Source organism: Coptis chinensis, chromosome 1 (assembly GCF_015680905.1).
Source record: "Coptis chinensis isolate HL-2020 chromosome 1, ASM1568090v1, whole genome shotgun sequence".
NCBI classification, from domain to species: Eukaryota; Viridiplantae; Streptophyta; class Magnoliopsida; order Ranunculales; family Ranunculaceae; genus Coptis; species Coptis chinensis.
The window spans coordinates 30,037,966-30,051,223 of record NC_141456.1 but is presented as its reverse complement, the minus strand read 5'-3'; the positions used below and the strand labels follow the sequence as shown (position 1 = coordinate 30,051,223).

The 13,258-nt window shown below is 36.1% G+C and overlaps 1 protein-coding gene and 1 long non-coding RNA gene across 2 annotated transcripts in view; both read left to right on the top strand.

Annotated features, from left to right (window-relative positions):
* The window catches only part of ATM (Serine/Threonine-kinase ATM-like protein), a 73,427-nt gene that overhangs the window by 27,839 nt on the left and 32,330 nt on the right, over positions 1-13,258 (top strand). Inside the window, exons 28-36 of the mRNA XM_086570884.1 lie at positions 2,935-2,981; positions 3,054-3,117; positions 4,217-4,291; positions 5,844-5,963; positions 7,839-8,024; positions 11,436-11,557; positions 11,658-11,727; positions 11,886-12,013; positions 13,096-13,237. Of these exons, the coding sequence (XP_086427010.1) occupies positions 2,935-2,981; positions 3,054-3,117; positions 4,217-4,291; positions 5,844-5,963; positions 7,839-8,024; positions 11,436-11,557; positions 11,658-11,727; positions 11,886-12,013; positions 13,096-13,237 (954 nt within the window). The remainder of the gene's footprint in view (positions 1-2,934; positions 2,982-3,053; positions 3,118-4,216; positions 4,292-5,843; positions 5,964-7,838; positions 8,025-11,435; positions 11,558-11,657; positions 11,728-11,885; positions 12,014-13,095; positions 13,238-13,258) is intronic.
* On the top strand, positions 1,725-2,411 carry LOC147523387 (uncharacterized). Its single transcript, XR_015216033.1, has 2 exons — positions 1,725-1,888; positions 1,974-2,411. It is a non-coding gene; the product is annotated as an uncharacterized LOC147523387 (long non-coding RNA).

Below are 13,258 nucleotides of genomic sequence, written 5' to 3'. Positions count from 1 at the left end.
TCCCTTGTAATAGCTGGATCTCTATTTATAGGTATCCTTGAATTAGGGTTTCTACCTTGCGGGCCAACAACCAACGTTGGTCATGGGCTTGATCTGTTTTGGTAGTGAAGCTGGCCATTAGGCATGTACCGGAGCTGAGCTGTGAAATCTAGCTGAGCCATTTGGGCTTGAACCAGACCTGTTATCGCCTTGGGCCTGGACCTTTAATAGGCTTGACCCATTCGGGACCGATCAAGGAGGGGCCCAAACAGGATGGAGGGTTTACATATCCAAGTCTACTAGCTTCTTGCTAGGAGAAGCACCGCTTATAAGTTTGAGATATTAATGAATTGACTTTTTGGGATGAAAAAATTAAGTTCGTAGACAGCTGGCAGGAGGTGATGAAAACACAAAGCCTAGATCTGAAGATGCACATGGTAAAATTCATGCTATGGATGTCTTCTTATTTGGAGTCAAAATAAAAATAAACCGGCAAGTAGAATACAAAACTTTACGTTTGATATGCTTTTGTCTTTTCGTAAGACTCCATATTTGGTTCCTTGAGCAACACCAAAATATTTCGTTAGTCTCATAGTGAGATGTTTGTTATAATCCCACATATGGATTGTGATGCGGACATCAGTATGGTCAAAGCCCATGGGTTGTGAGCCAACTAGTTTAGTTATTCTATTTTAGTTGTTGACACGTGTCGTGTTACTATTGGTTTATAGTTTTTAGGATTAGTATATATAACGGGCTTGTAATTAGGGTTCTGGAGAGTTGTGTTATTGAGAATATTTCAGAGAGAAATAAAGATTTGTTTTAGTTTTAGTTGTTTTGTTTAATTCAAGAGTAGATTTGATAAACTGAAGCTTCTGCCAGTTTAATATACATTATTTGGTATTGGAACACGAATCGTGCCCGAGTAAAATCCAATTTTCTTTTTTCTTATTCGTTTTAATTTTTCGTGTTACTGTTCATCAGTACTGTTCACGAAACAGTGTTCATCGGGAACACTATTCACGCGTTACTGTTCACCCGAAAATTATTTTTATGTCTGTCTTCTTTCAAGATCAAAGTTTTAATTTTTATGCCGTATATCAAGAAACCAAAGATGGAACACTTAGAAAAAAATTATCAGGGTTTGAATGCCAAGTTTGAAGCTATGCAAGAAACCTTGAATGCACTTCTAGCCACCAAACAACAAAATTCTAGGGTTTATCTAGAAGTTAGTTTACCTTTTCAGCAGCCGTCACAGGTTCCACCATTAATGGCGCCTTCTCAGAGTTTTCAGACACCGCCAGTTTCTATGCGATTCGGCTATTATCCAGATCTCTATCAGCAGCAGATGATGTATCAGGGTTTTTCTCCTTATTATCAGTCTTGGAACCCTAGTCAATATCATTATGTTCCTCCTTATGCGCCAAACCCGAATCTGGGATATGTACCTCAATCATTCTGTCCACAGCAAGAGGTTTCTCATCTTCAGACTGCTCCAGTGCCGCAGGGTCTTGAAGTGGTGGGTGCGCCTATTGTGACTACAGTACTGTCGCCTCCTACTTTGGTCACTACTATCGCACCCAGCACACTACGAAGAATTCCAACACCTACAGATTGTCGCCTTGCTAGAACGGGTTTGTAGACCGATTACCCGACCATCGCGTCCCTTTTGATGTTCGGTCTGGTCATTCGACTCCTCACCCGTGATCTCTTCGATACATACGGTAACAACAAAAGCCGAAACGAGTTGAACAATGGCTCTAGCATGACCATCCAGTCGAGGTTCCTCCATTAGTTCGTGAACCATTTAATCACGTTGTGTCATGTTTTGAGCGTGATAACAAATGAAATCAGCAGGTTCATCACCTTCCATTACAACAAAGACGTCCTGCTGACCAGATCTATGAAGGTCTTGTTCATCCAACTCAGCAAGCACAACGTGGTGGTTATATTGATCCTTTTCTAACCAATTTTGAGAAGGTTTTTGCTCGCAGCCACAAAACACTTCAAAGCATACTTCGTGACTTTCAATATTCGTTGTGTTTCAAGAAAGGAGTACTAGCAGCATTGTGGTATTATGTTATTTGTTTGAGCCGATATTTGGGCAAGATTCGAAGTCGAATTTCTTAGAACCTCGGGAGAGTGACGTATACAAATTTGAAGAGCTTTTGCATATTGGTGGATTTTTATGTCAACAAGCTTGTGGACAAGCTTCTTCAACATGGGGAGAGATGTGGACATCAGTATGGTCAAAACCCATGGGTTGTGAGCCTACTAGTTTAGTTATTTTATTTTAGTTGTTGACACGTGTCGTGTTACTATTGGTTTATAGTTTTTAGGATCAGTATAAATAACGGGTTTGTAATTAGGGTTCTGGGGAGTTGTGTTATTGAAAATATTTAAGAGAGAAATAAAAATTTGTTTTAGTTTTAGTTGTTTTGTTTAATTCAAGAGTAGATTTGATAAACTGAAGCTTCCGCCAGTTTAATCTACATCAGATTGTGTGAAGCCTTCTAGTATAGAATACATTTTCCTTGCCTCTCCACTTATTACCGATTTGTTTTACGTTGGATGCTCATAATGTTTAACATGGTATTAGAGCAGGCTATTGTGTTTGGCCCAAAAGGCCCGTTTACACCACGTCACCCGAGTGTTGTTCTCGTGTTAGGCTCAAGTTATGCCACATGTGAGGCGGCATGTTGAAATGTTTGTTGAAATGCCACGTGGGATGTGTGAAGCCATTTAGAATAGTATAAATGATCCTGGGCCTCTCCACTTATCACTAATTGGCTTTAAGTTGGATGCTCATAAGTCATAATGTTTAATATCTCCTTATTTGTTTAGTTTCCACACCCCAATATTTGCTTTGTTGTACATTTTTGAATGCTACTTAAGATTTAAAAAAAAAAAGATATATTCATATATGTTTTTTTTTATTTCTTACGGCATATGCAGGCTATTTTCATGATGTGTGTGGTTGCTGCAATTCATCCTTGTCAAAGGTATAATAATCTAGCTACTTTTCTTTGATATCCCTCTCTCTCCCCAGTTCATTTGTTGGTGTTTTTCTCTAGGGAGCTAGTGCGTGCAATACTTGAAAATTTATCAAGAAAACTCCAGTACACTGCTAGGTCCAAGGTATGAATTTTTATTCTCGTTGGAGCATGTTGTCTTATAAACTACACTTTAAATGTTAGTATCATATTTGTCCTTTTTTCCATTTATTAACATTAATTTAATCAACAAATGATCTATGTTTTTTGAAAAAAACAAAACTGTTGGTATGATATGGTTATTTGGTCTGCCCATCCCCCATGTCTCTTTTGTTCCTTTTCTGTTTGTTTTCTGTTATTCACTTGAAGTTGTAGATAGGTGTTCGTGTCTTGGGTGTGTGAGAGTCTAGGGTTGTGTGTGTTTCGGGGTTTGTTGCTAGGAATTAGCTACTGACTAATTTTCTTGGTGCTGATGTAATCTTCCTAATTATATCAGATTAGTGTTTTTTGTCGATAAAAAAAGTGAATGGAAGCCAAAGTAAAGTGCAACAATTTAGAAAAAAATATTGATATGGAATAAAATATTCTTGGAAAAATTATATCCTCTTCCAAAGCAAGGAACAAATTCATGCTATACAACAATAGGGTGCAACTCGGGTGGGTTGGGTTGGGTTGAGGCCTAACCCGAGACCAACCCAACTATCAGATCCTTTAGTCCGACCCCTAGTCGGGGTTAAATAATCAACCTAAGGCTGAGTGTCGGGGTGCTCCTTTTTTTTCTGTGAAACCCATACAATGGAAATGATTTTTCCATTTATTAAGTGGGAGTTCTCCATATACATAATACATGGAACAAAATTAAAAAACGAAATCTTGAAGACGCAATATCAAAGAACGAAATCTATGGGATGAGATTAGAAAATGGAGAGTTTAACAGATTTGACTATATCTTTCTCTAAATCAAAATATCCAAAAATCTTTTCTGTTAAAAGAAGAAATATTTAGTGGGTACAAGATATGTATGAGGATATTAGATTTACTCCATCGGGCTCGGGTTTTTGGGCTTTAAACTCTCTAACCCAAGTTTTAGTCAGGCTCCAACTTTCCAAGCCCAAGCCACAAGAAATCGGGTTTTAGCCTGTCGGGTTTGGGTTTCCCAACCCAAGTGGTGTCCCTATACAACATGTACTTTCTTGTATTTTTTGTTCTTGGCTGTAGTTTACAATAGTTTGTTTTTTATGCAGTATTTGGAGGAGCTCATGGGATCTATTCTCTTTTCATGGGTTGCTTGCGGTGTAGGTTTAATTGAACTTATGGAGGTAACACTTTGATTTCCCCCGTATACCGTTTGAGTTTGCTGTACTGGTGAAAAATGATTATAGCACTTAGATGCGTAGTTTGTATCCATATAAAAGTAGTACATTGTTTTGTAGTTTATTTTCTATGCTTCCTAGGCTTGGGCATGATTCAAAAATTTTCTGGGTTGATACTCGATAGGAAAATTTTAGAACAAAACGCTGTGAGATTTATAGAAATATTGTGAAATTCTCAAGAATTTATGTGAAATACCCCGAATTACCAGATTTCCACGGCCTTCGTGTGCCTTTAAAAAATGTAATTGTTATTGTTTTCCAAGATCTTAACAAAAATAGTTTCTATGTTGAAATATATAGGATAGCTTCATTTTAGGGTTATTTTGGATTACGAATATCTCTACGTCTACTCTTATAAAGCATCATAAAGCTTTTGTTTCCATTGCCATTTGTCAACATATTCCAAGATTGCCCATACAACTTTCCTATTATATTAAAATTGGTCAACAATAGTGGCTGCGAAAAAATAGATGAGGGACCAGCTGTGTGCTTAAATAAATGAGTCTTATTGGCTGAGTAGAGAGGCTACAATCATCTAATCATCTGAGTAAATTTAGTGAAGCCCAACCCAACAACACGGACTATTGAGCTCAACCATATGTTATGGCCTTATGGGTTAGTTTGACTGCTCAATATGGCTTTTTTTACTATTGAGCCCACTATGGTTCAAAAGTTCAAAATTCTTTTTGCTTTTTTCCCATTAACAATAGTATGCCTTTTGCGAAACTCTTTTGATTGATTGAAAATTAATTAGGAGAGGTTGTGGGTGTCTGTTTATTGATTGATTATTTGCTGGGTGTTACAAGGGAACTTGCAACTCTTGATATGGTGTTAAGCCGGTTCTCGCACAAAACAAACATAGTGGCTGACAACAATCAGTTTGCGATTCTTCAGCATCGTGTTCAAATCTTTAATTTCAAGAAAGTGCATCTATGTATCTTTACCAGATGTAAAGTGTCTTTTTAAGTTTCTAGGGATTTCCCCTACATTTAAATATATTTTGGTTTGTCAAAGAATCAACACTCGTTTGATTTCTTCTTGGGAACCATTCCAAATTGCTGATATTTAACTATTTTTTCCTTTCGAGTAGGGTTTTCTTTAATATCAACCTTCAGCCTGCATTATTTGAGTAACATCTGTTCGATTCAGAAGGCATACTATTGTCATGAAACTATTGCTTAATGATGGAACTTACGAGGAGAATAAACCTTGCATTTCTCTTCTTATACTAAGATAATTTTTGTTCCTTAAGCTGTTCGTGTATCTACTTTTTGTTTGTTTTGTTTTTTCTCCCTAGTAAAGTCCTGTTATCTAAGTTGGTTACTTTGATCATTTTTTTTTCTTAAAAGTATTAGTATTATTATTTTTATTTTCACTGTGGACTTAATAACATTTTAGAACTTTAATAGTTAATATTTGGTAAGAAATTCTGCATATATTTTCTTGTTTGCCTGTTGTTTATGCTGAACTTTGAGAATATAAATGACGGGAAATGCAGGTACGGGATCTTTTTGTTCTGAATTCTGAACCTAATTATTTTATGCAATATTGCTGCCCTTGGCTCCTTCCCGCTTTGATTCTGAGTGGGAGCACCGCTGATCTAAAGAAGGTGTCTAAGGTAAAGATCTTTAACTTTTATGTGCACTTCTATCAGTCTTTAAAGTTCTATTTCTTTTCTTCTCTTTTTGATAGTTGAATTTATTTTGACAAAAGAGTGTAAGATGGGAGATTGTTTAGGGAATATGCTAAGAGTGAACTCAAACAAGGTCATAACCTCGTGGACCCTTCAATACTTGTTCGGCATTCATCCTCAATTTTTGAATTACTTTTGCAGTTATAAAATGAAAACATAGGTAAGAAAAGAATGAATTGAGCGGGGAAAACTTGTGTGGGCTGACCCTATTATTTTTCTTCTTTTAGAACGTGGTCCAAGACTCCAAGCTATAGGTGACTCTAATGTCTGTCTTTTTTTGCTCTTCTAATTTAAGGCCGCTTTTATGTAATTTTTTGATTGTGAATGAGTTAGGTTTTCATGCTAGGCAATCCTTGTTGTTTAATGTCTTGTAACTACTGAGAAGAATGGGCACTAATTCTTTTATATCCACGTCTAGTTCATAATTAGAGATCTATGCAAAGAGGGATTAGTTATTGGGTCTCCCCCTCTCTTGCGTATGTCTTAAATCTGTTTGATTCCCGATTCCGCTGAGGGGGAGGGTTTTTGGACATGTTACCAACTTACCATCCTTTATCTGGTATTGGTTTATGCCTACCCGCCTACCTGTTTGTGACCCATTATCCATTTGACATAAATTGTTGCTGCACTCTCTAGTGAAATGGTTTTCAACATGGCATCAGAGTATTTTGTTCCTAGCAGATTGTAAGTTAAAGTATGCATAGTGGTTATGAAAACAAAATTTTTCCTGCTGTATTTCTGAGGGTTGTTTCCATGTAGGTGCGGTTCTTGTATATACAGTTAGGTGTGTGCTTAATGCGAGTGTGACACGAGACCCTGCTTAGGCCGTGTTGTTGAGTATTAACCCCCCGACTCCCCCTCCCACTCCCACTCCCACTCCCCCTCCCCCTCCCACTCCCACCCATGTGGTATTAGGTATGCTCCTACCAACTGTATTACACATGATTGCTTTTCGATATAAATTGTGGGTGCACTTCTCTACAAGTTTGGGCTTAATTCTTCTCAAGACCTTGAACACGTACAACCTCACTACTCGACAATTTTTTCAAATACAGTTGGTGGAATGTAAACAAATCGGCTTCCATATGTCTAGCATATTGCTGAAACTTTAGTAGTTCGTCATTTCCAAATAAGGTAAAATTCTAAATAAGGTAAAACTTTATTAATCTTTGATACCATTACATATGGACTCACTCTCCTTAAATAACGAGAGAACACATACGCTGAGTCGCTGACTTCTACGAACTCAATGTGGGATAAACCACATACTGCTGCATACTATTATCATATTTCTCATCAGCAATCCCATATCTGCTTCGAACTTCAATAATTTTTCATTGTTTGTTGCCAAGGTCAAACAGTACAGTTGTTTACTGTATTACTTCTGCAATGTTTTAGTAATAAAAGGAAAAGCAAACCACCTTTCACTGTCCTGGTGAAAGCTTCAACATTTGAATTTTCTAGAAATCCAAATAGGATGGTTTCTGGTTTTCCTTAATGAGCCGGGCTAAATGATCACAAAAGTATGAACGCCAATAATATCCCTTCAATATTACCTCTCAAGTTCTGTTATTGATCAATATATCTGAATTTGATATCCAACTTTAACAATTTTGAAGGGGCGGTTTTATTATCCTTGACTTTTCCCCTGTTGAACTTGAACTCGTGCCTCTTGTTGAAGATCATTTTGGCAGACTTAACCTTCAGCACTCTGTTTAACCTTTTCGTTTTTTTTTTTTTTTTTTTTTAATAGTTTTATTTTATTCTGTTATGTTTACAAGCATAATTTCTTTTCCTCAGGTTGCTGCTCAACCATTGACTGTTCTTGCAAAAAACCATTTTGTACCAATCTTTGCCATTTGTATGGCTTTGCATTGTAGTAAAAAGCCAGGGATGGAAAATGGTGTATCAGTACTTCAGGGTTCATTACTACATATTGCCGAAATGTCAGACAATGAGCGCGACCACCTTATAAAGAAACACATGGTTTGCATTTCCTTATCTATATCCTATTCTGACTCAAGTATTTGTCATGTAATTAGTTGCAATTTTAGCTATTTTGTTGGAAACTCTTTGGATATATTCATTATGTTGAACACTAACTAGGAAATCAGATTCAAATAGATAAGCACATGCTAGAACCAGTAACGAAACACTGAGATTTAAATATCTATGCCATCCATTTTTAACCAAAGTTTACGGCCCTGAATTTTTTTGTTGAAATGAGAATGTCATATTTTGAGATGTTAGTATAGCCCCACATGAGATAATTAAAGTGTTGCATTGTTGTATATAGTGTCTGGTCTCTCCAATCATTGCCAATTGGTTTTGAGTTGGATTCTCCAAAGTTTCAGATGGTAGCAGAGCAGGCTATTGTATTTGTCCCAAAGGGTCTGTAATCGATGTCACCCAAGTATGTTGGTCCTCGTCTTAGGCTCAAGCCTTGCATATAGTTTCTAGGCCCTCTACACTCACTGGTTGTGAATTGGATGTTTCAAAGTTTGAGCCATACTAAATTCTGAAAATTACCTATGGGTGGAACTTTCGAATTTCTATGACCAAAAACTAGGTGGTCTAACTTTTAGGACCAGTTAAATGGTAATCTACAATTTTTGTTACCGAAAACCTATGATGCACGGATACGGCACTTTATGCTTTGTACCCGTGTGACAACGGATACGGCACTTTATGCCTTGTACCTGTGTGACACGGGTACGATACCGATACGGGATACGGGTCGGGTACGGCCAGTGTTATCAAAATCATACCTCTGATGGACCGGAGTGGGAAAGATCTGAATCGTATAAAAGAGTCGGAGATTGCCAGAATCGTTACAAAATCGCGAGTTAGATCGTAGAATCGGAATAAATCGCATGATTTTACGATTCCACGATTCTTGAAATCAAAGAAAAATTCGACGTTTTATGTTTAACTATGTATGGAAACAAAAAAAATATGAAAGGAAATAAAGAAAGGGGATGAGAAGTGAGAAAGGTGGTAGCTTTTTCTTTAGTTCCTTCTTTTTCTCCTATATCCTTCATCTAAGTGTGCTTCTTCTATGGCGGCAGTGCAAAACCACTGTAACATAAAACCAAATGTAGGGTTTTATGAAGTCTGACTTAAAAGTTAAAGCTTTACTTAGAAAATGAGTGGTCAGAATTTAATGGCTCTATCTAGAAACAAACAACGTTGAATTATTGTTGACTGGGCTTTTGGGAATATGGTGCTGACATGTTGTATTATATATTTGAACAATGGGCCTTAATGCCTTATGATACACGAGCCCAACCATTCTCTATATCCACTATCTAACAGGCGGTCCATCTTTTTTATAAGCCTTCAAAATTTTAATGTAAAATTAAATTTATGCACACATTAAACATATTACTTAAAATAAATATTTTATATCTAAAATACTTTAATAAGATCTTATAGATTATTAAAAAAATATTTACTTAATTATGAATCTTACGATTTACGATCCGATACGATTCTCGATTCACTAAATAATATTAATTACATAAAAAATAGCCGTATCCGACTACCGTACCCGGATCCTAATTTTTAAAAAATCCCGTATCGTACCCGGTATCCGTGTCCACGTGTCGGTACTCGTACCCGTATCTGTGCATCATAGCCGAAAACCAGAGTAACTAGGAGAGCCGGATAAGACTAACTCGAGGAGGCATAAATTCACTATGTTTTCTATAAATATCCTTCTCCAAGTTTTTTTTCAATCGTCTTTTATTTTATTTTGGTAATAACTAACAACCTTTACCCGTTACATGTATGTGGAAACTAGAAACAATGTTAGCAAGTACGTGTAGATTTAAAGAACTGCATTAAAATATATGGAAAGTTAGCTGGAGAGAGATTATTTTTATTTGTTTGAGAAGAAGACTACTTTGAATTGGGTATTCTAACCTCTTATTTCAAATGAAGAGGCTTAATGGCGGCAAAGACAGAAAAGAGAAGGGAGAGAATCATGCACTGTTTTAAAATTTGAAAAAAGGGTAATAAAACACTTTATTGGCGTTAATATAATTGGGCTCCTTGGTTAGTCTAGTTTATGGTAACGAAAATTGTAGATTACCATTTGACTGGTCCTAAAAGTTAGACCACCTGGTTTTAGGTCATAGAAATTCGAAAATTCAGCTCATAGGTAACTTTCCGTACTAAATTTAAACAAATACTATGTTTGGACTTTTATTTCTGCAGTAGTCTTATTAAGAGTTTTGGTGACCACCCATGTGATGTTTTTTTATTTGCCGCATGGCCAGTTGATTTTAAATTGGATGGTCCAAAGTTTTAGACATGCTAAATTTAAGCAAACTATATGTTTGCAAGTCACATTAAGGCTATGTTTGGTTCACTGAATATAGTTTCATCAAGAAATAAAAATCGTTAGAAAATGAAATACCGAAATTCATTTGTCAAGAATGTTCTTTTTGGGTGTTTGGTTCATTTGTGGAAAAGTAATTTTGGACTGAATCAAGCCCATAGCCCATACACCCAAAGCACAGGATCAAGCCCCGAGAAGCAGCCCCAATAATACCCATCGAAACCCCAATCTCTCTCGTAGGCATGTCTTCTTCCTCTTTTCATGGACTGGCGCTCTCTCTCTCTGCCGTCAATAAGGAAAGCAACTTCCTTTTATTTAAAAAGGAAGTTGAGTTCACTCATTTTGACCAAGATGAAGAATGTGTTTTCCATTTTTCTGTTTTCTCAAGTGAACCAAACAGCCAAGAGATTCTACTTTCCAAGAAAATACTTTCTTTTCCTTCACTTTCCTTGAACCAAACACAGCCTAAGAGTTTTTGGAGACCACCTAGTGATGTTATTTTATTGCCCCGCCCCCCCAACACACACACACACACATACACACACACATTGTTTCCTTGACTGTACTTGTTGACAACGCAACTTTGTGTATACAAGCTTTAGGATATTGTATTTTCTGATCATTTTAGATCTCACCTTTTTTGAAAATTCTGCAACAGAATTTATTTGTTTATTTAATTTCTCTTTTATCTAAAGCTGGAAACTTTGAAATAATTAGCTAGTATTAGTTATATGGATTGAAAACTGGACAAAGCAATAGTCCTGGCAGAAAACGTTAAAATCTAATTTTCAGAGTTCTTAACATGTTCCTCTTTGCTTCAAATTAAGTTTAAGTGAATGTATTCCACTGAGAGGAAGTTTTAATCTCTGCAGAGTGTTGTACTCTTCTTTTGATTCTTTGTGGTTAAGACTTAAGACTTACAAGTTTAACTCCGTAGTTAAGTTTGCCATGCATGCTTATTCATTGCTGTGATGTAATTTCTGTTTATCTTCATGACGAATATGTTTCAAAAATGTTTTTGACGATTTCTGTTTTGTCCTTTGTATTGTCTACAGGTCTCCATTGTCAGCTTTCTTTTGTCACTTTCCTCTTCTGCTTCAGATCCTGCTAATCCATTCTTCTCGAAAGATGTCATTGTGCTCGCTGTACAAACTGTTGTGGATGGATTCATGGAGATGTATAATGCCTTTCAAATTATCACTTATATATTTTGGTTGCTTGATGAGCGATGGCAGTAAAACTCTCATTTTTTTATGCTTTTAACTTGGTTCCTTCAGGGAAGATCGCCCTGAAAATGTTGGGATTGTGGACAAAATAAATGTATTCCGCGCTGATAGAGTATTCATGGTAATACTTTGATCCAAGTGAAATTGGTCATTTTGTCTTCAAATTGAATGTTAAATGGCGTAGTGTTACATGGGTAGTTTATCTCCTTAGTTTTCTTTTTATCTTTCTTGTTATGTGTTTTTTGGGGATTTTTTTTTATTCTATGTATGTTTATGCAGTTTATTGTAGAAATGCATTACAAAATTACTGCAGCTGTTCATCACAGACACAAGTGTCATCGGTTGTCTGCAATTGAGGTGCTTATCAATATAATTGGACATAGGGCTGCATTCTCGAGCACTTCTAAGTAAGTGCAATTTATTTTTAGAATATTTACTTCAATAATTCCAATTGGACATAAAACTTCTTGGTGACGAATCTGTTCCCACAGTTTGTGAAACTGTAAGATGAAATACTCTGGCACACCATGTGGTGAAGCATCTACATCTTCATAATATATTTATTTTCTATTTTTCTATTTTTTTTATTTTTAGTTTTTAATCGGAAAAACAGGAATTCTTGCTAATAAACTACTCTAATTGAGAATGTCACATTAGAAACACAAAAATACAAAAGTTATACTGTATGGATTGCATTGTGCCACCCGAACATAAGATCCTCATATCTTACTCCTCTCAATCTAATGTTGACGAATTCTTGTTAGATGGTTGACGAATTTATTCTGCTGGATATCTCATAATACGACTTAGGATTATATTGATTATTTTACTGCATACATATCTTTACCGCTCAAAGAAAAAAAGATCCATGTAAGAATTTCAAAGAAAACCAAATTCTTTGTTAGATTGTTTGACTTATAGAAAGGTTACTCATTGTGAAACTATGGAACATGACTTGACTTGTAGCATTTTATCGGCATCTAGTAAAATAATACGTAATTTCAAATTTCAGAGTCCTTGCTGCGTTCGCGTCCCACTTTTTTTTAGTAGATTTTCCGTGTTACCTAGCCTGCGCTTGACCCTTGTGTCTGTGCCTGCGCCCTTGCTTCATAGTTTCCATTTGGGCAGTCACAGTGTTGTTGGGATGGATTGGAAAAGAGCCACAGATAGTGTTTTATTGATCCAGACTCATATTTGTTTTTCTTTGGTAATACTCATGTTTGTTAATATCTTCATTTCTATTTTAAAAAAATGTGTTCCAGTTGTGTTTATGCTTCAACTTGCATAAAAATCTTAATACTCTTCAAATCATTTGTTAAGGAAAATTTTACGATCCTTTCGTTCTTTAAACCTTTTTAAAGTTCTATATCAATGGCGTTTGTTTTTCTTTTAAAGCGTGCATTAGTTTATAGCGGTTGGAACAAAAACACTTGTTTTAAAGTGTGCATTGTTTTATTTTCTTTAAAATTTTAGATTTGGGGTTTTGCAGTTATCTGTTTAACTTGGTTGGGCAATTTATTGGTTGTCAAGCTCTGCAAGAACAATGTTGTGTAATTCTTTCCAAGTTACTGGAAGTTTTTAAGAATAATCCCACTAAAGATATAACCAGCGTGCTAGGTGAACAACTTCAGGTTCTTACTTTCCTAGTTTCT